Genomic DNA, 26,562 nt, shown 5'->3' on the forward strand with positions numbered 1-26,562 from the left:
TTTATCTCAAAAACTGAATTTTTGACAGCATTTTGAATTTTGCTCTAATGTGAACAATTGGAGTCAATGTAAAAATGGCAAATTTAAACATCAGTTTTTCACTTATGAAGCAAATCAATCATTGTTAAAATAAATTACCAACATCTCCATGCTGTCTAGATGCAATATGTTTATTTTCAGATTTTTGTTTCGATAAGTGAATTTTTTACAGTGGTTTGAAATCTGCTTTTCCATGCATGGACGGCTGTGAAAGCTATAATTTATATCATTTTTTATCAATGTATGGGGGGATTTTTTTTTTTTTTTGCTTATTTGAAAGTTAATGGGGGGTTATGTCCTCCTACTATATGTGATAATTACTGCCTTGCTTATGGATGTTCAGACACCTTTAGGGCAGTTTTTATTTGTAATTAACCCTGTTGCTGCTTCATTGCTGACAGATTATTTGCCGAGGTAGAATGACAAGGAACAAAACAACAATAAGCATAATAGTTATTGCATTTTTTTTAAAAACTACATAACTTTATCATTACAGTTTTCTAATAAAACCTTAAGTGGTTCTGCATTGCTTACATTTATATTAGCTTTGATCCGCAGCTATTTCTTTTCTCTTTGTGGATATGATAATGTGTCAACAAAAGAAATAGCTGCATTATGGAGCTGATAACAAACATAAACAAAAGCTCCTCTTCTTTGAAACTCAATTACATGAAATTTAAGCTACAGGCTTGAGTACAAATGTAAACAGCAGGGTAACCCCACCACTGAAAGATCCAAACACACAACTGCAGCCTTGTTTTTAATTATACTGACGTGCACAGAGGTCCCACAGGAGACTACATTATTTTTATCTTAATCTGATGCTGCTGTGGTTTGTTGACATGTGTAATGTTTTACACATAAGGGGAGTATTTCTGATTAATAGGTGAGAAAGACACGAAAATTGTGATTTTTCAACCGGATATTAAACTTTTACAGGCATATCTTGTGTTTTATTTTGTTAATAGGCTTATGTGTAATTTCTATGCTCAAGCAATGACTGATTGCAGTCATTTAAATGACCTATTTTATAAATAACCCAGCGTTTTCATTATGTAAACTCATCTGTAAAGGCTGTATTTGGTGTCAGTGCCCACATGTGTTTCTGCACCAGCCTCTCTGACAACATGTGATGCCCGTATAGGCCTATACGGTCTGACATAAGCGCCCATCTTTGCAGTCGGGTTCATAAAGAGGACATTTACTGAACGGGATTGCATGATCATCCTGAGATTTCCTGCATTTAGAAAAAAAACTAAAGCCTCGTCGAGCGCGCTCCCACAGCAGGAGACACGCTGCCAGCGTTGCACCACGGTGAACTGTATACATGGGAACAGCGCCCGGTCAGCTACTGTAGCATAAATATGCGGCAACTTGCATTGAGGCATTAACAAAACAAGTGCTGTGCCGACTCACCTTAAAGGGAAGCGGATACTTGATTGCCTCCAATGAAGGCGCAGGGCGGTCCAGCTGTCAACGCGCAAAATCCCCAACACTTCTCCCCGAATGCTCCAAATAAAACTGGCTAGAAAACACTGCAGATATGTCCAGACGCATGTAACGCACTATCTGTCATAGTGCAGCATTCCCAATCCCTCCGACACGCACACAGACTGCAGCCCGAGCCGCTGTTTGCTGCCACACACACCCGGGCGGGACAGTGTTATTTCGGTAAAAAAAAAAAAAAAAAAAAAATCGTCCGCTTTTTTTCCTGCACAAACGGGGCCAGTGATGGCCTGTGCATGTGAATGTCCGACGCGGATTAGTGATGTTTTGAGACTTGAGAGGTCAAACTCCGCCCCTAGTGTAGCCTCAAGTGCACTGCTGCTGTATTGCAATCTTCAGTCCCTGCATGGCAAACTGTGTGCTGGCGGAAGGTCAGACTTCCAACTTGTCATGATGATGATGAGAGAAGACATCACATGACTGCACTGGTTTCATAATCATGCAGCACTGTGGGGACTAAACCCTGCCTGTGTGTGATTTTTTTTTTTATTTATTTCCTGTGAATGCTCTCACTTAAATGTCAAACAACACAACAGAATACTGTTTTATATCTGGATTAAAGGTGAAATACCAAATGTTTAAATATTCCAAAACTACCATGCACTGAAAAAAAGAAGCTTTCATCCTCTTTCTCATCATTTGATTCACTATTAAGCTTTTTTTTTTCAATCAAACAGCAATAATATTCTTAATCTACCATCTCTGTCTCTGTGACTGCAGTAAACAGGACAATTCACAAAAATCGGGGCAGATGGAAGGCCTGGAAGGGAGAGCCTGCAGAGCTGAGCAGGTTTTAAGTGAAGACAGGACGACTGATGGTGCACACAAGCCACAGTCAGCAGAAATGACACTCAGTGATTGGAGTGTCTGTTTCTTTCCCACATAAATTTTAGTGCTGTGATACTCAATTTACAGCCCGTTGGCCAAACCTGGCTCGTGATATGCTGCAGGGTGGCCCACTGAGTATTTTCTTTTTTTAAAGATTTTTTGGGGGGGCTTTTTACCTTTAATGGATAGGACAGCCAAGTGTGAGGGGGGGGAGAGAGAGTCAGGGGACAGGGCCTCTATGCATAGGGGCACCTGATCTAAACACTAAGCCACTGACGCCCCCGCCAGCCATGTTTTCTAATTCATTGAAAATAAATTAATTTCTATTTTTTGTGTTTTTGTTCTTCAAATGTAAAGAAGCTGCCAGAGTGCACAGAAATATCAAAATAGACCTTTATTTATTTTTATTTATTTATTTATTTTAACAGAGGTACTGGCTAAGCCCCAAATGTCCTCAAATCCTAGAAACGCCCCTGCACACACTTGACCTGGGTGGTGCTGCTGCAACTGGATTTGCCTCATTTATTCATTTGTTTATCCGTTAGATATTATTAATGTTTGTTTAGTAAATGACCCCTGGCCTCCTGTCATTTTGCAAAAGTGGCCCCTGAGGAAAGCAAATTAAGTATCCCTGTTTAAGTGGGTCTGCCCAAAATGTCCAAAGCTTCATTATTCAGTGCAACAATAATTAAATTCCCAAAAATAATCAGATCAAGGATAAAATGAGTGATTTGATGACGCACTGTTTACCATCCTTATGCCACATGCCATGTTGATCACCTCCTGCTTTTCTCACCTCCTTGAAATACAATGCACACAGTGGATCCTAGTAGATAATTTACAGTGTGTGTGTGAGTGTGTCTTCAGTATGTGGGCCAGCCTGTGAAAAATAGCGTATCTGACTCGTCGTTAGTTGTTACACTGAGAAGTTCTCGCTTATTTTGAGTCCAAGAATGAAATCTGTTTGTGAATATTTAACAGGCACATCCTCTATTTCAGTGATACGCTTCGACTGTAGGGAAACTATTATTTTCATACAGGTCCTGATATGTTCTGCAGCGCTATATACTGAAGTGAATATATGGGAAAACTGTGGAGCATGTGTCGATGGGATGGTACAGTCTAACTGTATATAGCTTTTCTCTGATCCCATCTTGGCTCCAGCAATAGCACTGAAACCTCCCTTGAGACGCGTGAGGTGTTTTTGGTATTTTTTATTTTAGGCTTCATATTTCACCCTCTGAATGTTGCACAGCTGAGCTCTGTTCAGATGAGCTGTCAAACTCTACTGTTCTTTAGTTTATTTTTGGAGTCAGGATTTTTTTCTTTGTATCCATTTTGTTCTTTCTTTTTTCAGTTTCCAGAGTGGAGTTCAGCCTTTCTGGGAAAAAAGTGACTTAAATAGACTCTCAGCAACTATAAATCAGTGACTACGAGGGCATTCAGAGTTTAAACAGTAACTTGAGTTCAGTTAGGTCTATTATTATCATGTTTTTAGATTTCTATCACAGACAAACAGGATTTACATGTTGGGATGTCTGACACGTATTCCCCTCTATACCTGTGCACCATCATGAAAGTGAGACATCACCTTCTACATGTACTGCGGTGACATTGCTTACATAAGACTCTCTCAAAGTTAAGTCTTAAAATAGCTCAATCTTTCAGGGAGTGGGTGAGACAAACACAGCTGCCGTATTAATTCATTTGAAATGATCCAAATGGACATTTCTTATCGTGACAGTAATGACACAGCTGAAAAAAATTAAAATCCCCTCTGCACATTTGACTCACAAACCATTTGGTGTTAATAGAAATGCAAATTCATTTGATTGTTGAGGTTTTGGAAAATGAAATTCATGCATTAGGTTTGCTCATGAGTCCCCACTGGCCTTGAATTCAATTTTCTCCCCGTCTATGTTTTCCAGTCATCTGAAATACAGAGTTTGTTAAACTGGATGTGCAGTTACATTCAGAAGCATAAAAAAGGTGTGTATTAAAGATAGACTGTGCCAGCTGCAGGCATCCAAGAGACACAACGCCGAAAAGTCACAAATACAGTGAGGCAAAATGGCAAGCAAGAGTGAATCTGGAGTTGGATTTTACTTTTACTTTGCTCTGGTGAGCGTGTTTAGAAATGGTAACCAACAACCCTGCATAGTGTACCTTTGAGTTAGTCATTAGAGAGACAATAGACAGTATGTTTGAGGAGGCAATACACTTAAACTGTGGAAGTAAAGGCACACAGAGCGACTGTTTTCTGCCAAGTTCTTCAGAAACACAGTGAGTTCAACATCAAAATATAACACATTAACACAGTATTGCTGTTGTCGGCATTTGTAGTGCATATGTGTCTAAAAACGATGCAGAACAAACATTTTAATCTACTCTTCGGTGTTCTTCCACTCCAAACAAGGCGTGGCTATATCCATTTTGTATTGATCTGTGTGTTATGAAATGTATTTGCCTAAAAAATCAAAGTACCAGTTCCATGCCATTGCAGATCAAAGTCCAGCTTTCTCAGTCTTCCTCCCAGATCGATGTAGTGATGCCATGCTTATGACCTCTGTTATTTCCTCAGAATAAAATGTTTCTCAGTTGCAATTTGAAACAATTTCTTTTTCTTCAGCAGTCAACAAGAAATCAGAGCTCTTAACCATTATTTTATTTCTATAAATCTATAAATTACTTGTTTTTGTGCTGAATTTTACATTACTTTACTTTCAGTGATTTATATTTTATATTTGTATGTTCAACAGTTGCTTGCTCTAACATTAATGGGTAACCTCAGTACTTTTCTTTCTTTTCCTATTTTCTTATGTTTCTGTGTCTAAGTGACTTATGGGGACGACATTTTTTGAAATTGTTCCAATATTGAGTGAGAGGGCTGCACCCGCGAAACAGTCTGAGCTTTTTGTTAACTTTTTATTTAATCAGAAACAGCCCCAAAATCTTCATCACCAACCCACCAGACTCTTTAAATAAACAGTAATTTTAGAGTGCACAGAGCCAGCGTATTTTCACATCTAACTGGTTGAATTAAAGGTTTATTTTAACCAAACTAGAGGTGGTGATTTTGGAACAATGGAGAGATGAACCAAGATGGTTTTTGTGAGGTTTTTTGTGTCTGTAGACTTTAAATGGAGTCTGGTGAATTTGGTGATTTCATGGCTGTGCCTGGTTAAACAAAATGGATCTTACTCTTTAACAAGGAGGATCCTTTCCATTATGTGTTTAGACACTTAGAATAACAGTCTGAGCCTGTCAATGGCAAAAACAAGCTCTTTTAGTGGACGTAAACTGATGGTGCACAGTTTCCCCAAGTGGTTACATTGCAGCCTGTTTTTCCGCTTTCACTACTGGAAGAATTTCAAAAGTTTTTGCTCCTATTCGTCATTCAGATACAAAAACTTGGAAAAAAGGGGTACAAAATACTGAAGTTACCCTTTAGGTTAAGATTTGATTTTATGATAATATATGGATAGCAAGAACATCATACTTTATGTGTGTATTTTTCTGTAATGCAGTTTTTTGAAGTAGATATAACTGAAATACTGCTCACTGATATGCACTAAATACAACTTACTGCATGTTCCAGTTGGGTGCCATCAATAAATACTTTGCATTCTTTATTTACATTACATTTTCATCAATTCATCTAAACATTTATAAAATTTACAGTTTTGCTTTCAGTATCAGTGGAAACACACTAGTCATCAAATGCATGAAACATTTTGTGTCCGTTGAATGGGAAAAACCCAAAATATTGGTTAGGAATTGTAACTGTGCTACAAAATGACCGTTTTGCTGTCATCACAGGTGGGGGCCAGAACACTGCAGCCAATATCATGTTGCCAGATTACAGTAAGCAACCTACAGGTCGTCAGACTCTGGGATTTTGATGGGCTCCAGGGTAATAGTGGGTAGGATCAGATGGGTGCCCTCAGATATCCACCCCTGGGCTGTCCTGTTGAAGGTGGGTCGCTTCATCCCCGGCTCCTGCAGCTCTGGGAAGCTGGGTGGGTTCAGGTCCACCACGGGGAGCTTGAATGTGATTCCTTTGGGAGCTTTCTCAAAGCCACCAAAAGGAGTGGCAACCCTGTGATTGACATCAAGTGTGAGTGGCAGCCTACTTGTTGTGCTCTGCTTGTTAAAATGTGCTCATAGTTTTCTCACCGGTTAAAGCATTTGTACTCAGGAAGGTCTGGTCGTGGGTCTGGTGCTGACATTGTCACTTTCAGAGTTTCGGCGAGGTCAGGGTTACTGAGGATTGCCTGATCCCACGGGGAGTGGTAGGACTTTGGCATAGGTGAGGCATCTACCTTCTCTGTAGTCACTTCTGTCATGGAGCAAACAGAAACAGAGAGGCAACATGAAATCAGTGGTTTTAGGTTAAATAAACAACAAGTAACTTTTCTGCCTACTGCCTCTATTGGCATTCACTACAATCTACTGTGGCTGTTGGAAAATGACCAAACAGAGTGAAGGAGTCTGTAATGCATTTGTCAATCATGTCAGTCACTCCATGAACTGCTGTTAAACTGTCAGACTGGACAGATCAAACATAAATCAAGATTCTGTCACTGCAGATCCTTGACTTCAGAAACATATTCTAGTGCACTGTTTAAGGCTTGTTTATGCTTTTAGCAAGGACACGAGGTATGTTTGGATCTTTTATGCTCTGTGCAGTTTCTCCCCACAGCAAAACCGACATTCTAACAGAGCCGTGTCTTACTCCAAAGTCGTCGAAATTCGGTGCTTGGGCAGTGACTTGCAGTGTCAGAAACCAATGAAAAAAAGCATCCTTTAACGTTGGCATGATATGTGGCCGGTTGCCATTATAGTTTAACAGTGCTCAGCAGTGTCAGGGGGAAATGCAGCGGGACAAGGACAAAAGTTAAGGTGGTGAAAGTCCGACTGGGGTGGGCAGGAGGGGTTGTGGCTGGGTCCAACAAACAGCGACCTTCACCCAAGAGAGCGGTGTTTGTGTCCCATAAGATTCTAAAGCCAAACCCTGTTCTCTTTTCCTAAACCTAACCACGTGTTTTTGTTGACTGAACCCAACCGCATGTGTTTGTTGTTGAAGGAAAAAAACATCAATTCACGGTGTTGTACTGACTCAGTGCATTTATTTTGAAAGAGACTGTATGTAAATGTTACATTTCCTGTGAAAACGGACGTGTGTTTGGAAAGAAGACAATGTATGTAACAGGCTGAACTTGACGCGGTGTCCCAGAACGTCATCGACCAACGCACCTCGTACCTTGCACGTCGTATGTGGCCGTGAAAAGTCCATGACCAAACGTCAATATGTGACGAGGTCGGAGTAAGAATGTGTTGTCTAACAAACTGTGGGGAGTGGTGTAGCGAAAACTCATCTCTACAGCATGGCTCTCCACCCCTCCCTGTCCACATAGGTAGAAAAAGTTAGATGTGCATGGCCAGGTGAAAACCTACTGCACAAAACACCCACGAAGGGCTGTGTCTAATGGAGTGACATCACTTTTGCAGTGCAGATACTCCCAACCCTCACAGATGCATCAAGCATAAATCAAGCATTAGCTGTAAAATGGTAGAGTTTGTTATGGCCGGTGGCCAATGCTAGGCTTTCAACATGGTTGCCGGGTCACAAAATTTCTCTCTTTACAGCAAAACAGTGCACTAAAATATGTTTCTGAAACACTGGATGCAAAAAATAGGCAACACAGTATGACTGCAGTTGACGATCAGTGATTGACATGATTGACAGCTACGTTAGAGAGTCCTCGGCTTGGATTGGTTGTTTTATTCACATGCAGTATAAAACACGCGTCTCTGCTATGAAGCAATGGAGTAGGCAGAAGGACAGGATTTCTTTACACAGATTATCTGTCTCATTTAGTGCTGTGTGGATATACTGACAGTTTCAGCAAATACGAGACAAGGTTATTTTAGTAAAAGTTACAGCTTTAATGCTGAGCTGTTTTCTGGGGTGGGGGCAGTGGTGGTGGTGATGGGGTGTGGCTAAAGAGTGGATAGGATTATGAATAGAGACTGTGCTTAGAGAACACAGGCAGACTGAGTTGTCTGTCACTGAGATCTGGGGCCTTAAAATAGCACATAGTTGAAGTGTGTACTCATCATATAATGTGTCGACATGGGATGACACCCTACTGGAGCATTTAAGAATCGGCACAGGATTCTGCTGGCCTATTAAAATATAATATAACAAAATAAAATGAAGCATTTAACGCTGCTCAGGTTGTGTTACGAATCAGAGTTACATCCATGTTGTCTACTCAAGCTTGTTGCCACAAAACAAGACCAGCTGTTATGACTGTATGATATCAGTTGTCATTATTATGACAGCGTTACATAATCAGTTACTATTATTTGAATGTGCAGCGTAACAGATTAGGTTTTTATTTTTTATGTTTTTACAGTTTGACAGCGGAAGAAATACAGTAGGAATTCTTTCAATGACCAGGTCTGATGATAATGTTAGCACATTTATTTTTACCCGTGATTATGATTGATATTTTAATGTTTAAAGGTCCAGTGTGTAGGGGGATAAATTGACAGAAATGGGATGTAATACTTTTTCCATTAGTGTATAGCGTCCTGAAAATAAGCATCGTCTTTTTGTTACCTTAGAACGAGCCGTGTAAATCTACTTACAGAGCAGGTCTTCTGCTATTGTTTCTACAGTAGCTCAGAATGGACAAACCCAACACTGGCTCTAGATAGGGCCATTCACATTTCAGTGTCAGCCACTTCAGTTCCCCACAGGCTTGACACATGGGAGAAGGTTCGGTTGATTGCAATCTGCAACCTCACCACTAGATGCCACTAAATCCCACACACTAGACCTTTAAATCTTGATTTATATTGTAAATTTTAAAGTTTTCTGTTGGATTCATCATAAGCAGCCTCACTAGCTTAACACTATAATTACCTGTAACAGTGACTGCTGGATTTTCAGTACTTCCTTCAGCTGGTGCATCCACTTTAATTTCCACAGTGTGTGTATTCTCTGTTGAAATGTCATTCTGCGAAACAGAATAAAGCACAGTACATGTATTATGCTTTGGTTACCAGTTGCGTAACAAAATGTAAACCTGGCACATCTATAGCTGCTCCATGCACTGATACACACGCATAAACACACACTTATAGCTACATCGCGTGCACATACACACGGACACAGAAACACATCAGCAGGCACTGATAAAGAGGAGTAGCTCCTCAGCAAAGTGCCTACACAGCCTCTCAGAACTATTTGGCTGGACGATGTAAAAGGCAAGAGGCACATGTCTCTCTTATCACCCATGTGTTGTAACACTTTTTTTTGAAGAGCATATTTCCTGATAATTTTGCTAAATGAGTAATACACAGACAATTTTACACTTTCTCCTGCAGACAGCATTGATGCCAGAACTCCAGATAGTGATAATCAAAAATGTGCAAGAAGACAGAATTGAATCGACTCACATTCAGCAGTGCGTTTGCCTCGTTTTGGATACTTTCAAATGTGTATTTTTCGGATCTCCTCTGGCGCATTTTGAAAAGCCGGGAACCTCTGTTGGAAAGCAACGATAACTCCTCCAGCATAATGTCTTTAGGAGTGCTGAGCTTCTTTCCGAGATCCATTGTGTCCCCTGTTGAAAAAAATATACATAAAGATAAAGGTAAAGAAAAAGAAAATAATCTGTGTCGATTTAGTAGGCTTAGACAATAATGAATCAACCAACCAATCAATCAGTTAATCAGTCAGTGTGTTAACAGTTGCTGAAACACTAAGGCCAACATGTATCATTTAGTTAAGGTATAATTTTAAAGAGGATAACCAATCCAAAGGGTTGTCACTGATGTTATTGGGTTGATAGCAATGGGAAAAGGTGGGCAACTGCTTTGGGTGTCCCAGAGTTTATGGTGTGGCATGAATGATGATTTGATGAAAGGTTCCATGTGTTGGATTCAGGGGGATGGTATATAATATTTATAACTACGTTTTCCTTAGTTTAGAAATCACCTGAAAATAAGAATTGTTGGGTTTTCGTAACCTCAGAATGAGCTGTATGTATCTACATATGGAGCAGGTCCTCGTCCGTAGTTGTTTCTACAGTAGCCCAGAACAAACAAATAACACTGGCTCCATAGAGCGCCATTTGTGTTTTCACATTGGCCACAGTAGGTCTTCTACATGCTTGACACATGGGTTGGTTGCAGTCACAGCCAATATAAAATAACGGATAGCCAACGTGACGCCATCCTCAAGTTCAGTTTTTTGGCCATCACCACCTTAGGTTTTTGGAGCCAGAAGGTATTTGGACGAGAGGGTGGAGCTGTGGAGGAGCGAGGGGTGGATCTGACTCATAGCTTGTGATGAAGCCTTGCAGACAGCTGGTCATTCAAAGAGGCCACACCCTTAATAATGCATTACTTTAAGCCTTAATAGGATGTGTAAAAAGGTGAGTTACATTAAAAAATCATCCACCATACAGGTATCATAAAGAGGAAAATTAGCTATAGAGACGAGGCTGTAAACATGTTTATTTCTGCTGTAAAGTTGGACATTTTAACATCGGGGTCTATGGGAACTGACTGGCTTCTGGAGCCAGCCTCAAGTGGCCATTTGAGGAACTGCAGCTTTTGGCATTTCCACATTGGCTTCATTTTTCAGCCCTAGAGATTGCTGCTTGGTTGCAATCTGCAACCTCACTGCAAGATGCCACTAAATCCTACACACTAGGCTTTAATTGCACATTTGTTTGGGAATACAAAAGCACAATATAGACTGAAAGAGTGAGCACCTCAACATGGCCTTTTAACCTCATATTTAGGCCGTCCTCTAGAAAGGTCCTGTGTCAAAAAAATCTTGCTTTAATGCCTGTAATGCATCAGCTGATGCTATAAATTCCGTATCATCAAATTACGACAAACTAACTTGGGAGGGAGCTGGAGTCGTTACAGACGGTTGGGATAGTGGGTTAATCCCACCCTGGTTTTAGAGCTGGAAAGTGCTGCATACACAATATAAATATACGCTGATATCAGTTTGCCAGCTGAAGGTTTAAGAGAGGGTCCATAAATGACATCAAAGGTGTCAGAAAATTCAGCTTTTCCATTTTGTAAGCCCTGTCATGGAAACTGAGTTATCATTGTACTTGAGAATTAGTTTTGGATGGACGTGATGCTTCCTCATCCACCACGACAGACGGTATGTACCCCAGCTGTCACAAACCGTCACGTTATCCAAACGGCTACACACAGTTGGCCCTCAGAACTTCCCTCCCCTCTCCAGAAATAGACTTTTGAAAAGGACAACGACAAAAGATTAGTCACCATAGGTAGTAAATCACCCCATTAGCTTATTTATGGCAAGTGCGGGAGTGCAGCCGTGACATTTGAACCCGGATCACAATGGATATTCTGTTGCAACAGTGTGTTTGTCCGCTCTTATCATACCATCGGTACCATGGACTTCTTGGCAAATAGCTGCTGCACACTTCTTCCTCTCCTCAGCTGGCATTGTACAGAATTGTGACATTGTGGCTTTGGCAAGGTTGGCAGGAGTACTGGAAACACATACAGGGCACAGGCTGTGGTTTTTCTGCCTGAGTCATAAAGGAGGAGTTTTAATCCCTAATGGTACAACCCCAAGAACATCAGTGCAGTGCGAGTCCACATGTTGACAGGATACAGCTAAACACAGAGTTTGATGTTTGGTGTGTGAATGTAAAGTCGTCTTCCATCAGCTGTAAGGGGGGAAATTCTCAGTCTGTATTGTTGTTGTATTGTTTTCTGTTACATAATACACCAGCATTATATAGTTTTGTTAGTCTTAAGTATATCTCCCATTTGCTGTCATGATCTACTGGAATTTAAAGATGATTCGGAGGGCAACCCGTCAAATAAATCTGCCGTGTCAGTATTCGTCATGTTACAATCATCTCTCTGAGGAGGTTTCGTTTAATAGATTACAATGTATTACGTAATCCTAAAGCCCCATTGTACTTGCATCGGTAGAACGCACGTAATTCTTAAATCCGTCCTTGCCACTGAAGCAAATCTGAGTATGTGAGTTAACGTTAGTGGTATCTCCCATTAATGTTGCCACAAGATAAATCACCTGCGTAAAGGTCAAGGGTGAATATTGTGATCTGGGTTTGTATGCCTAGCGGGACACACCAAATGTCCACCAGCCCAAAAATATCACACATAATGCTTAAAATATCATCCTGCAATCACACTTTTTTTCTGCAGAAAACTAAACTCCATGGTACAATACTAAATATTAATAAGTAGTAACTTGGTAGTTGTGCCCATCTGCTGGCTTTGCAGCTATTATATCTGACATTTTTAAAATCATTTCTATGCAAACTAAAGAGAAAGCAAAGCCATACATTTCTACAGATCTGATAAACTGATAATCTGTCAAATTTCCATAAGGTCATAAGAAAGTGACTCCTATTTATTTATCACAACACAGTCACTTTCTTAAATGCTCTAACGTAACGTTCAATCAAAATTAAATCAACCGCATTTCACAAGACACACCTTGAAGAGGCTTTCTCCGTACCTGTGATGGTGTCCCTACTGTGTAACCTGTATCCTTGAAGGGGAGACACGGAGGCTCAGGGGTCAACCTACAGTAAGGTAGTTTGATCTTCCCTGATCTTCACACTCCCGGGCACTAAAGCCAAACTGTGAGTGTGTCTCTGTGTCTGTTGTGAATGGAATGCAGCTTACATCAATAGGCTAAATTTAACCTGCCAAACACTCAAAACCACTCTCAAACACCATGGGGCAAGGATAGCTACCAGAGAGGGAGACGGAGAGCGAGAGGGAGAGGGGAGGATGGACAACATGCTCACTGATGTTCTTTGAGGCGAGGACTCCCCTCCAGAGACACATTTCCTTCCCTGTGTTGGGTCTTCAAAGTCAGTGTGTCTCTGTGGGTGGATGTAATCTCGAGGCGCTGTTACCTTCAAGTGAGGGAGGTCATTAGTACTGTTAGTACACAGCTGCTACTTGTGTGTACGCCTCTCTTCAAGCTGTACTGTTACTATGTGCGATTACTGACTTTGAATAATGATATACAGACCAGCGAGGGAGGTTTAAAGAGGGAGTCCGGTCTCACCCCTGAGATAGTGGTCAGCCAAAAAGATTTTTATAAAGCAGCTTCAAGGTCGTTACCCTGGCAGCTAAACCCGTCGTCATACTTCAGACATAGTGAACATTTAATCTCTTGTGGAAAAAAATACTCTGTTGACACATGAGAGGAGTTCCTGATGTAATCTTTGTTATGGAAGTTACTGTCGATTTTTTTTTAGCACTGCATGTGTTAAATATAACATTAATATACAAGTTATTCATATAACATTAATATGGTGTATACAGTGGTTAGCATAGTCGCCTCACAGCAAGAGGGTTCCTGGTTCGATCCCAGGGTGTGGGGTTTGAACCCTGGGGAGGGAGAGCCCTTCTGTGTGGAGTTTGCATGTTCTCCCTGTGTCAGCGTGGGTTTTCTCCGGGTACTCCGGCTTCCTCCCACAGTCCAAAGACATGCAGGTTAACTGGTGACTCTAAATTGGCGTGCATGTGAGTTTGAATGGTCGTCTGTCACTATGTGTCGGCCCTCAGTCCAGGGTGTACCCGACCTCTTGCCAAATGTCAGCTGGGATAGGCTCCAGCCCCGCGCCACCCCCAACAGGATAATGAATTATGGAAAATGAATGACTGAATGAATAAACATCTAAATAAAAGAAGAAATGTAACATGTGGTCAGAGAATGAATCAAAAATAATGCTTACTCTTTGAATTAAAGCCAAAAAACACCACTTTAAAGCATTTTTATATCTTTTAATTTTTCAGTTTGTGTTTAAAAGGTGCAAAAAACCCAACATTTTACTAAAGAAAATCATCAAACACAGGGTTAAAGCCCCCCACAATTAGGCCAGAAACATGAAAACAAGAAACATGGCCACATCAGTCACACTGAAACCCTGACACTCAGTGGCAGAATCTGTGTTTCTGTTACACTTTGACACCACACAGTGTACCATCAAAGGTGGGTTATGCCATGAATGTATGCATGCAACATTTATTCCTCCTGACTTAAAAATATATTTAATAAAGGCAAAAAAGCTTCTGTCCATTGAGAAATCTCACATATACGTCATCAGTTTCGAAAAAGGTCGATGTTAAGGGAGTACTTTACCACCCAAAATGACCTTTTGTATATCAGTTACTCAGCTTGTGTTTTACCTTGAATTCATGAAGAGGACGTTTTTCTCATGTGCTTCCATGGTGAATGGAGAATCCAAAAAAAGGATCATTGTCAATACACAACAGCAAAACTATATCAAGACATTCATTTACAAACCCTTACACATGAATCAGTATAATTCAAGTCTTATTTATCCAGTCAGTACTCACTCAGTATTTCCCAAACGCATGCATTTTTGCTAGAACGTTACAATATAAAACACCTATGAGTAGCATGCATGTGTGTATGAAATCTGCTTATGCGGTGTAAAAATGCATGCCTGTGCAAAGGCACACTTCTCGGCCTCGCACGAGACTATTTGCACTGACATTTGAAATCGTAATGTTTTAGCAAACATGCATATGTTTGGATATTACTGAGCATATGACTAAATAAATGACACTTGGATTATGCTGCATGAGTTCTGTAAGTTTGTTGACGGTAAATGGTAAATAGACTGCACTTGTATGGTGCCTTTCTAGTCTTCCGACCACTCAAAGCACTTTTTACACTACAAGTCACATTCACCCATTCATACTGAGGCTACCATGCAAGGTGCCACCTGCTGCTCAGGTTTAACACACTCACACACCGATGCAATAGCAAATAGGGGTTCAGTATCTTGCTAAAGGATAGTTTGAAATGCGGACTGGAGGAGTCTCGGAACGAACTGCTGATCTTCCAATTAGTGGACGACCCGCTGTACCTCCTGAGCCACACCCGGAAAATGGATGTTTTTATATAGTTTTGCAGTTGTTAAATGCAGCCCATTTTTTTATTTAATTAATGGAGAATGTTCCTTTTTTGGATTCTCCGTTCACCGTGGAGGCATGTGAGAAAAACAAATTTTTCTTCATTAATTCAAAGTAAGAGTGAGTAACTGATATAGAAATGGTCATTTCACAGGTAAAATATTCCTTTAAGATGCCACACTTATTGCAGGATTTTCTTAGAATGCACTGCAGTACATATAAAGTACACATACAAAATGTTAAGTCTCATAATATACTTGCCATTGCCACTGCAATAGTAGTGAGAGAAAAGACAGATTAAAACAAGATGAGTGAATGTGTATTGGACATCTCTATATGAAACATTCAGGTGTACAGAAGTGATCACATAATCACAGTGAGTTTGAAAGCTTCACTTAAGATACATGACTGAAAAGCCACACAGAACAGAAGGAAAAAGTGCCTCATTTCTCACTAAATATTTATAATTAACAATGTCAAAATTAACAGCATTTTCAGTGAGCAACACCACTCCACATTTTTATAAAAGGCAATCTACCAAACATTTCTTCAACTGCACGTTCACTTTAGCTCTCCTAACACTTTGCAAACACTTTTCCTGACTGCAGTGGTCCACTTCTGTCCTAAACCAGTCTGTAAAAACTGATATAACATGATAATAATTCTGAAATGATCTTTCTGACACAACTGCAGACTCTCCCATCAATGCTTAGCCGGGTAATATCTCAACACAACACAATAGCTACAGTAAGTCGTTGTGCTCTTCAAACCAAGTGACCACTCGTACCATTAAGATAGCGACTTTTATCACTGCCATCAACAATTTAAAACAAACACAATAAATTGTCTAAAACATGCGTCTCATGAGTCTCAGACCTCTCAGACTTATTGGAAAAGTTTGAGCCAACACATCAACAACCCCTTTTTTGTAATCATTATAAAGCAAACATGTTCCATCTCTTGGGGCCAAATTAACTTGTTTGTCTTTCATGTTCAACACACTTTTCACCATACAGAATGTGAGAGTGTTTCTATTCATCTGATGTATGCCTGATCTCATTTTAGTGGTATTAACTTCTGTGGATTGCACTATGCATGTGAGAGTACACAGTTGGACTGGAGCTTTGCCCCATGTATCCGATGCTGGCAGACCTCAGAGGCTGCGCAGGTCTGAAGGGAGGCCCATAGAAGGCTGGTTTCTCAGGTGAAAATGTCCTGCTCATGAACGGTGCCTGAAAAGCTGGGGCGGCTCGGTAATGACCCGCACTGACAGGTGCAGGATCAAGGGACACCCTACGCTTCCATTCTTCTGGAGGCTCTGGCAGAGACCGACGGTGCCCTGCGGCTTTGACATTAGTGGCAACAGATGACGAGAGGCCCTGAAACACAAAGGCATCATCCACTGAGCCAATGGGGCTTCTGGATGCTGCCTCCCATGGTGACAGTGGCTTGTAGACTTTTTCTTGAAAGGACGCTTGCCTCTGTGTGGGTAAAAATGACGCCTGGATTCCTGGTGTGCTCACAGGTGACAGGAGTCTGGGAGAAGGCATCGAATTCAGTCGCTTGGGCAGACTCAGGGAGCGGCTTCTACCATATCCCTGAAAGAAGAGCTCGAATTAGTTGACTGGTACTACAGCAGTGCTGCAGACTTTGCTGCCACCCTCTGGCTTCATGGAAGCCTGGACAACTAATCATGTATATGTAATGTTTATGTAAGGTTTATTCATGTTTTGTTTGAAATTAAATGACAGTGCTCGTCAACAAGTGGGTGCAAACAATTGAATTATAGTTTTGAGAAAACAACTTTCAATTTTATGGAAAAATTCCCTGCATACTGACATAAGAGGCTGTTAAGATGCAAAAGAATCCATTTATTTTGTGGGCAAAAAGGGACACAATGCGAAAACATCCAGCAAGAAGTGAACATTTCAGCCTTATACTGCCCTCCTCCCAGTGGCCATTGTTGTAAGTCTGATCAGCCTATTTATTTCTCTGGAATTAGTCTGCAAGTTGTGCTTCGTAAGTTGTCCTTTGACTGAAACATTCATTTTTTGTCACATTTATTCACATGGTGTTACTTTTTGCACATGAAATAAATGTAATATTTTGCATTTTCTGTTAAATGGGACTGTTGATTTTGGCAGGGCCACCCACAGGGGAGAAAAAAGGGGAACGCTTTCTGTGACCCATCTGCTAGGATGGTGTCATGGAGGCCACCAATGATCATTTTAATCCTAAATATATGCAATGATTATCATATTTTATGAACCAAAATATTCACCAGTACTTATTAACTTAAAACAATTGCTGCAGATTTGGGTAGGGCCCATTCACAGGACCTTTTATTTGTCTAAAACAACTTAAAAATGTCAAGATTTATAGACCAACTATAGGACTGAGCTTTCTATTAAAATCCCCTAAACAGGTTTAAATGATATATATGCGTGCGTATGATCTGTGTAGCAGCATTTGACATTAACAAAGATTAAAAACAAATGAAGACTTAAGAACTTACCTGCTGTTGGTTCAAGAAACTTAAATCAAGCACAGTGACAATATTACTACGACAAAGACATCTAAACGATTATAGAACCTTGTTTGGAGCTATATCTGTGCCCACTTGTCTTTGTGTCATGTGCATAATGGGGAAATCCACCCTACAGGACAATTCACATGTTGGTTTCATTGTACATCTAGCCTAGACTGCAGCCTATTTTTCCTCAAATCATGGTCACTACTGTAATCAGTATTCAGGGATACTTGACAGGGATACTGTCTGTTCTACAGTTCGGACATGTCAGTTGGAACAACCGTATTATTAGCACATCTATAGCAACCTTTACCAGCTGCGGTATGATTTAACATATAAACCATAAACTTCAAAAAAACTAAAAAAACCAGGAAATAGCTCCTGTTCGTGTTGGTTGTTTCTCTTGGTTTAAAACAGCTAAAGAAATAAATAACCATGTAATGTGACTGTCTCAGCATAAACCATTTGACCATATATCTAAACATGAGTGGCACACCATTAGCCAGTATTGATAGCTAGTTTTCACAGCTAACGTGATTGTGTCTGACTTATCCTTCACCACAAATAATCCATTTCTTAATGTATATTTCTATGCTCAATTTACTAGTGTTTGTATCTTTCTAGTGAGCAGAAAAACTTAGTGATATGCCAATATACCATACTAGAATATTTGTTACTCAGAGGTTGTTGTGCTAGTTTTGGGTGTAGCTGAGTGATCTTAGGGTGTGGGGAGAATATTTGTGAGTGAATGACTACATTGATGAGTATTAAGAACTATAAAATACACTCAAAACCTAAGCAGAATCCAGCCTGTCTTTAAATATAATAAAACATATATTCTATAAATACAGATAACATACTTTTACTGTGACAGTACATATTTGCATTCAAGATATTATTGGAATAGGAAAATGTAAATTCTGCTTTAGGGTGGATTTCCCTTCAATAGACTATCAGCACCGCTCAACAAAAGTGTGCAGATTATCTTTTGAGGGCCAAGATCATAGATCCAAACTTTTGTCTATTCAGAGTTAAAGATACAGCTGGTAACTTTTATAAAAGTATGTTATTGTTACATTTGCCGAAACTGGTACCACATCCACACAGAAGTACATGTGACAGACTATCAGCTTCCTCCTCCCACTAGTTATGCTTCTAATAGCATTTGCTAGAATCGAAAATATAAGAACAGGTCTGCACATCCTGTACAGCTGTTGATATATACCCATACATATATTCATATATACATATTCTTGTTCAATATGTGCATAAGTGAAAGGTGTATAATGTAAATAGTACTGAGTGTATAGTTGTGTCCAAATTTAGTACATTTTATTCTATATTTTTCTAATTATGATTAGAAAGATTGAAATCTTTTTGTATATTATCTTTATTCTGTAAGTATTCTGTTGCCATTCAACTGGCTTTTTTTTTATCTGTGCTATTTGAGCTGCTGTAACATGTGAATTTCCCCGGTGTGGGATCAATAAAGTTTTATCTTTTATCTTATCAATTTCCAAAAAGAGCAGTTTCTGGTCTGCTGACCTATTGGATCTTGTTGGATTTGTTCTTCTGTCCAGCACCCAGTATTTATCGTTTATGGATGTAATGTCAGAAACATATTTTAGTGTACTGTTTAGCTGTAAAATTAGAATGTTTGTGACATGGCTGCCATTTTGAAAACCTTCAAACAAAAACGAAGCACCACCCACCAGCCCGAGCAAACCTTCTCATCTTACAAGCTAAACAGCTCGCCAAAATATGATTCTGAAAACATCTGAGGCGAGAAATAGGCCATGGAGTGACAGAATCTTGACTTATTTTTTAATCAGAGCTGCCTAATTTGACAGTTTAAACACAGTTCACAGGCAGTGATTGACATGATTGACAGCTTTGTTTGAAACTCCTCAGCTCTGATGAGTTCTTCAACTGGAAAGCCATTATAAGCAATACGAGGAGGCAGAGGAACATGATTTTTTTCATGATAACCTGTCTTACCATATAATATGACATGGATATAGTGACAGTTTCAGCAAATATGACAAATGGTTCTTCTTTTTTTTTAATAAAAGTTACCAATTACAGCTTCAAAGGTGGTCTTATGGAAATGCTGTGAAAATAAACAAATACATCAGTCCAGAAACATGAAGTCATACCGGTCAGTTATGGTGTTAACCTTCAGCAATTATCCATTTTACATTAATATGAGCAATAACTCATTAAAAACAGCCAATAAAGCAGTGAATCATGGAAAACTGGCATTGCTGAAGGTGCAGTAAATATGAATAAATTCTGTGTGAGGCAGTGAGAAAGATGAAGGAGGAAATATGGGTGACTCAGAAAAAGTAGTGGTGCAGAAAAAGAGAGGCTCGTGGCACACACAGGAAGTACACACGCAGAGAGAAAGAGAAATTTAATAGCATGGTTGTGCTGAGAACAAGAAGTGCAATCAACAGTGATATGTTTGAAAGACAGAGACATAAACACAAACAAGACAACTGTTTCCTTTTTTCATTTTGAGTTGCTGCTGGCAATGTGGATCAATCGTCAAATCTCTGTGGTAGCTCGTGTTTTACATCAAGGATTAGGATACAGAATGCCTGATGACTTTACTGACAGTTAAATAACTGGCCATAACTGCAGAATATATATCCACATAAAAAGAAACATTTAAAGTCATCAGGGTTAAGAATCACAACTAATGTTAGTGCTTTTAGTGGTTGTGATGTCAGTTTGGAATGAGACTGAAGGAATTGCAAATTCTGTGCATCCAAAAAAAAGAAGTGCATTGACAGTTTCTCCCCAGACACACTAAACAATTAAGAATATTTTGCATATATAATTGTGAGTTCCTGTTATCCCAGATGACAGAATATTAATTAATTTAATAAATAAATATGTTAGTAAATGTCATTGTTGTGTGTAGTTTTTGGGGCCAGTGATAACCACTAACACATAAAAAATTCATGCAAGTAGTCATTTTTTTTTACAAAAGAAAATCAACAACAAAAGAAAAACAAACTAGAGACCTCAGTTGAACGAGGCTCTCTGCACACATTATTGCACATGTATTAGCACTTCCTGAGAATCACTCAACATTATCTAGTCTCACATTTCCTTTTTCAAGCACACATGCACCTCCCACATCTGAGGAAGATGGTATAATGTGCAAAATTATTTATTTCTGTATTTATTTTATTTAATATTCTATTGATTTACATTTTTAAGCAAGCTTTGCTTTGTTGTACATTCAACATGGTTTCTTCACATTTCCAGCTAAATATACCCTCATAGCTGCGTACTGTAAACTATTTTGGATGTGACCTACATTTAGACAAACGTCTAACCATTTCCAGCTGTTAAGTTAAGATGCTACCGAGTTGCAGGGCAGATGTAACTGTGTTCTACCGTCTCAGTGGTGACTGCACCAGCGCATGACCAAATACAGTATTAGAGCTAATGAAGAACAGCAACAGGCCTCCACTGTTTGCTCGCCACTGCTGGCTTCTTAGCAGAGAACTTCGGGCGAGGTGCCATTTGAAGTGCGCCTCTAGCAATGAGAGATGCAGGAGAATAAGCTGAAGCTATGCTGTCACCAACAGATGAATGCTGGGAGGATGCGCTTGTGGGCCGGGTGGCCGGTGCTTGCTTACTGCCTGTGTGAGGGGCTGCAGGCGGCGTGACAGTGTGCTTTTCATCCAAGTGCTTGTCAGTTGCAAGAGGCTCAGCTGATCTTGTGTTTTGCGGGCGGGCAGAAGAATGTTTGGAACTTACCGATATAGGAGACTTAGCGGGGACTTCTGGCTCGCTTTGAACAACGAGCTCAGAGGCATTGTAAGGAGAATGAGAAAGGGCAGATCTTTGTTTGAGGCTTTTGGTAGCCTCAAACTTGGATGCTGAAGTTGGTTTGGGGCTGGGGCTGGGGCTTTTGGCCTCAGGGGCTGCATCATATGTGAATAGCGAGGAGTCCAACTTATAAGGCTGATGTTTCATAATATCTAAGGAGTTGAGGTGCTTTGGGGCTGCTTTAGGTTTTGGTTTGGTCTTAGGCTTGATTTTGGGGCTTGTAGAAGGGGGTTGCTTGGCTGCTGATGGAGGGTAGAAAGGGGCAAGAAGAGGATTGTATGATAAAGGAGGTGGGGCACGGACAATGGAGGAATACCTCCATGAGTTAGGGAGGGACGCAGTAGGGGAGGGGGATCTTGCTCTGTGAGCTTGCACCGTTTCAGCATCGACAACAAACTTCTCCATACGGGACTGTCTTTTGGCAAACAACTCTGCGCCTTTTCCCGCCATAGTTGAACCATCACCGGCCCGATTGATACCTCTGTCTGAGACTCGACCCTTTGGAGAAGACAGCGATGCTTTTGACATTTGGACATATGGTTTCCCTGCTTGTGGTGGGCAAGAGGCAACTGAGTTTGGGACACTTTCTAACTTACTCCTTGCGGGTGAAGCTGGTTGATGTGGGCTGTAAGTAGGACTGCGGGCCTGCATACTCACAGGGGATCGTGACGGCTGTTGACTCCAGCTATTTGTGGTTGGCTGAAGATGAAGCTGAGAAGAGGCCGGAGCCCAGGCACTGGCAGGTGTTTGAAGTGTTGCCTGAGTCTGATCTGGTGCCCAGTGGTTGGCCATCTGTTGAGGCTGAGCCCAGTCTTGCTGTGGTGAGTAATGCTGACTATGAGGCCCCGCAGGACTGTGAGAAGGTTGTGAAACCGGACTTCTTGGTGGAATAAAGGGTTCGGCAGAGGGGCTCCTTCTCATCCAAGGTGGGCAGGATGGGTTGATGGTAGGTTTTGGGGCAACTGGAGGGGGATGTTTGAGTTTTACTGTTCTGGGTTGCATGAAGTTACAAGCTTCAGCACCGAGACTAAAAAAGTCCTCCTCAGGCTCAATGTAAGACCTCCTGTCCCCTTTGTTTTGAAGGTGAGGATCAGATTTTTGCGCTGATGGCTGTTTATTAGCAGCTTTCCTTTTAGATTCTGGTAGGATGCCGGTCTTTATCGCTGGGACAGATATTCGCTCATCTCTTGAGGCTATAATGTCTCCAGTGGGGGACCAAACATGTGGGTTAGTGTTAATAGGCACAGGTACTCTGAATCTTGATTCATGCTTCTTCATCGCTGGAACATCGCCACCAGGCATGACAGGAGCAGTTGTGCTGACATTAAATCCAAGGAAGGGCTTTGCAGTTCTGTTTGGCACCAACGGTCTTGGCACATTCGATAGGTGGTTCATCTGTTGAATATCTTCTTGGTATTCTACATGTTGCTTAAGATTTGCATCCATGTAGTCGGCCTGATCAGCATGCACATACATTTCCTCAGGGTCAGAAATATTCTGTGCTTCTGTACGTTCGTGTTCTGTTATCGTCTCCACAGGTAATGCTTTATTCCTCTGTTCTTCACGCTCTGACACAATTTCATCCATCCGTTTGCGGCGTTGGGCGAACATCAGAACGCCCTTTCCTTTCGTTTCTGGTAGTGCCTCCATTTCTCGAACACTTCCCCAATTCAGACTTAAATTATGCTGCTGGTGATAAACAGAATACTCCTCCTCGAGCTCGGATTCACTTGTTGCCACAAAGTTATAACCAGTTGATCTAACTTCTTCAGTTTCCTCCTCTATTTGGTCTTCGCTGTCAAGCTTGTTCTCACCAGTCCCGTAACTCACGAGTGTGTATTTCTTGACTCTCTGACGGCGTTTATTAAACAGCAAGGCTCCTTTATTTTGAGGGTTGGGTGCATCCGTTAGAAGCCGAGCAATTCGCTTACATTTGGATTTGGTCTCCTTGACGTGTCTTTCCGATTGGCTCTCGCTGTGATCGAGCCCTGGGACAAAAGAGGAGAGAGGGACGGTGAAAAAGAAAGAAAAAACGGAGATGCAGATGGAAATATATACACATTATTTTATTTTGATATGTTGTCAGTCAATTGGCATTTAAAGGTACAGTATTTAACTGATCAGTGCTGAGTAAAGTCATATAACAGACAGATATTCTGGGATTTTATTCAATTCAGTTTGATCTCAGTTTTCAGATGAAACCAACCATTATTATTATTATGTTATTGTCATTATTATTTGAAGCAAGCACACCTTAGCACAAGCAAAAGCAATATTAAAGTTGCCCCTGCTGAAGCAAGCACACTAATAAAAGCATCATATTTACTTACAGCTAACTTAGGGGGGTCCATGAGGCAAGAAAAGTGAGGAGCTCACTTTCCATTGCCGTCAAGTTACGATTGGAAAAGGGATCGGGTGACAGGCCGGGGTGACACTTGCTGGTGTCTGTCAAATTTGTTTCTGCCAGCCTCATCATATGGTCATATTTTATTCTTATCCTGCTCTGACTATTAAAGCCATGGGAATTCTCCCTCTAAGTCCACCTCAAATAGACCCCACGTTGCAGCATGAAAATAACCAGAACCCATGGTGCTTTGCAAATGTTATTTATCGATTAAAGTCTTCGTATAACACCAAAAATAATGACAGGCAGAAATTTTTATTTAAGATTATTATCAAAAGTTAGTTCACGTCTCAGGCTGCTTTTAAAACAAACACAAATTAGTATCTTATCTATTAATAAGTCACGCATGATTAAAAAAAACATTTAGTATATGCTATAGAGATTGCACCACCCGCTTCATATGTCCACTGGAATCTAACAAGTGAGGGTAGAAGATAGATACTTACGTGTGGACCTTGCCCTGTGCCTGTCCGGTCTGCACAGATCTGTGTCAGACTCCGAGTTCCACTTCTCTGCCTGCTCAGCAGCCTCATCTGAAATTCCAAAGAAGACAGAAGCAGGAGGTGCTTCACTACTCCCTCCTTCCTCTGAAGATTCAACCCTCCTGTTCCCACTGCCTAGGTCCTGGGGCTGCTCTGCGGCCAGGGTCAAGGCCAGGGTCATATCAGCAGCACGGCCAATAGAGGAGGAGGATGAGTAGGAATGCTGACGTGTTATCTGGCCAGTGTGTGGCTCCGAGTCGGGGCGCTCAGGGTGTGGGGACAGTGATCTTTGGATGTGAGGAGACTCTGTAATGGACTCTCTTGATTCACTGAGGTAGATGTCATCCTCTTCTTGGTATGAAACATCGTCTTCACTTCCACTCAGCTCACGCAGGGAGCGTCGCTCACCTGGAGGTCCCCAGTCCTGTGACTGACGGCGTTCTGGGGACTCGAGATCTGTGTTTGATCTGCGAGCAGGGAGAGGGTCTAAAGGGTACTCTTCATCACTGGCATCATCTTCGTTATAAGACTCACAAAATTCCTGGGAACCATCTGAACCTGACCAAGGCACTGAGTTGTCGTTGTTGTCAAGGTCTTCGACTTCTGGCTCCATCTCTAATGCTGTTTCACAATATCCTGGGTGTCACCAACAACACCTTCATTAAGACACAAACAAAGTGTTTCAGGTCAAGGAGCCCTTTGAAAATAAGTACACATGTATCACACTTTAAATATTACATGGTATCTGTATAAAATGAACCCCAGAAAACAATCCTGGACAGACATGAGTGTTAACACTAGGTTTAATGATTTGTCAAACTTTGACAGTCTTGCAGAAATACTGAAATCCTAACAACCATGACAACAAACTCCTTCACTGAAGTGTTTACTCTTCAGATCAAGACATGTCAGCATTAGTACACTTTGTAATATTTTGAACTACCATCTGAATTATTCCTATCCCCAATAGGAAGTGCAGCTTTTCTCTGGCAGTCTCATCGGGGCTGCCATCGCTCTAAATGGAATGGTATGTAATATCAAGGGGGGAAACAGCATTCACATCCAAGAGGATAAGCAAAACAATTGGGTGGCTGTTTTCCGTACTCCTGTTTATACAGAGAGATTTCTCTCCTGCCGCAGCTCTCATCTATCACTGCAACAAATATCAGCCCAGCAATCAGCATCTCCATTTAAGAACTGAATCTCAGAGACAATTTGTGTTATACATAGTAGAAATACTGAGCCTCCTGCTCCCTCACTACAAGCAGTGTTTGTTTTGTTACTGAAGTTAAATTGTGTTAACAGATAATCTTTTAAACAGGCTACCAAGTTATTCTCTTGAATTATTCTGGTAATCAGTTATTGTGTGAAAATCCATGACAGCCTGTAGTGCTTTTAAAAATTGTGTGTCCTTTAATATCATCAAATGTGTGCCAAATCACACATTTGATGATCCTTACATTCTTGTAACTAAAAAGTCATGTTAAAATCATATCTTGTTGATGTGTTCAAAGTCTTTAAAACTGTCTGCCCTGTTTTCTTTTTCTTTCTTTCTTTGCTTTTTCTTTTTTTGTTGTTCTGTTTTTTTGTGCTTTGTTGTATTTTAGGTAGCCTTATGTAACATCTACAGGGACTAAAGATGAAAAATAGCCTTTAAATATGTGCTGTCCCTTCTTAAATAAACTAAACTAAAAACAGAAAATAGTGCAAAACAGCGGTCAGTGTTTTTCCATCCAATCAATTATTTTGGCCGAAACTGACATTAAATTCAAGAGTTTTGCTGCTTTCCCCATTTTCAGGTTAGTAAATTGACATGAACATAAAATGGTGCTTTTATAACCTAATATGAAACTGTTAAATTTAATACAGACATCATGTTTGTTCATGTTGTCAATATTAGACAGAATATTCATCTATAGACCAGC

General features: G+C 40.6%; 3 protein-coding genes across 6 annotated transcripts in view; all 3 read right to left on the bottom strand.

Annotated features, from left to right (window-relative positions):
• The window catches only part of usp53b (ubiquitin specific peptidase 53b), a 34,747-nt gene extending 32,890 nt beyond the window's left edge, over positions 1 to 1,857 (bottom strand). Inside the window, exon 1 of the mRNA XM_033623266.2 lies at positions 1,456 to 1,857. The gene's annotated coding sequence lies outside the window, so the exon portion shown is untranslated. The remainder of the gene's footprint in view (positions 1 to 1,455) is intronic.
• A 2,770-nt stretch (positions 1,858 to 4,627) lies between these two features.
• On the bottom strand, positions 4,628 to 13,089 carry myoz2b (myozenin 2b). 3 transcript variants are annotated; one of them, XM_033623004.2, is made up of 6 exons: positions 12,935 to 13,069; positions 11,821 to 11,930; positions 9,844 to 10,010; positions 9,308 to 9,401; positions 6,550 to 6,712; positions 4,628 to 6,472 (listed from the first exon to the last, which is right to left on the bottom strand). In XM_033623004.2, exons 2-6 carry the CDS (start codon positions 11,900 to 11,902, stop codon positions 6,247 to 6,249), a joined length of 732 nt encoding a protein of 243 aa, XP_033478895.2. In that variant the 5' UTR covers positions 11,903 to 11,930; positions 12,935 to 13,069; the 3' UTR covers positions 4,628 to 6,246. The 3 variants fall into 3 exon arrangements, with proteins under 3 accessions (XP_033478895.2, XP_033478896.2, XP_033478899.2); XM_033623005.2 differs by lacking the exon at positions 11,821 to 11,930 and having other exon boundaries at positions 12,935 to 13,089; XM_033623008.2 differs by lacking the exon at positions 11,821 to 11,930 and having other exon boundaries at positions 12,913 to 13,058.
• Positions 13,090 to 14,195: 1,106 nt separating this feature from the next.
• synpo2b (synaptopodin 2b) lies at positions 14,196 to 25,267 on the bottom strand. Of its 2 annotated transcripts, XM_078166266.1 has the most exons (3): positions 24,602 to 25,267; positions 21,680 to 23,739; positions 14,196 to 16,973 (listed from the first exon to the last, which is right to left on the bottom strand). In XM_078166266.1, the coding sequence occupies exons 1-3, from the start codon at positions 25,248 to 25,250 to the stop codon at positions 16,446 to 16,448; spliced, it is 3,237 nt and encodes a 1,078-aa protein (XP_078022392.1). In that variant the 5' UTR covers positions 25,251 to 25,267; the 3' UTR covers positions 14,196 to 16,445. The 2 variants fall into 2 exon arrangements, with proteins under 2 accessions (XP_078022392.1, XP_033480696.1); XM_033624805.2 differs by lacking the exon at positions 14,196 to 16,973 and having other exon boundaries at positions 20,303 to 23,739.
• Between the last annotated feature and the right edge of the window lie 1,295 nt (positions 25,268 to 26,562).

Source organism: Epinephelus lanceolatus, chromosome 3, assembly GCF_041903045.1.
Source record: "Epinephelus lanceolatus isolate andai-2023 chromosome 3, ASM4190304v1, whole genome shotgun sequence".
NCBI lineage: Eukaryota > Metazoa > Chordata > Actinopteri > Perciformes > Serranidae > Epinephelus > Epinephelus lanceolatus.

Excerpts from the sequence above, each read along its gene's own strand:
- myoz2b (XM_033623004.2), bottom strand. The coding sequence starts at position 11,902 with ATGTCACAATTCTGTACAATGCCAGCTGAGGAGAGGAAGAAGTGTGCA. Across the intron at positions 6,713-9,307 it reads TCCAGCAGTCACTGTTACAG|AAGTGACTACAGAGAAGGTA; the intron begins GTAATTATAGTG and ends GCTCCATGACAG. Across the intron at positions 6,473-6,549 it reads GAGTACAAATGCTTTAACCG|GGTTGCCACTCCTTTTGGTG; the intron begins GTGAGAAAACTA and ends TGTCAATCACAG.
- synpo2b (XM_078166266.1), bottom strand. The coding sequence starts at position 25,250 with ATGGAGCCAGAAGTCGAAGACCTTGACAACAACGACAACTCAGTGCCT. Across the intron at positions 23,740-24,601 it reads GCACAGGGCAAGGTCCACAC|GGCTCGATCACAGCGAGAGC; the intron begins GTAAGTATCTAT and ends CTTTTGTCCCAG. Across the intron at positions 16,974-21,679 it reads CCGCTAAGTCTCCTATATCG|GGATATGGTAGAAGCCGCTC; the intron begins GTAAGTTCCAAA and ends CTCTTCTTTCAG.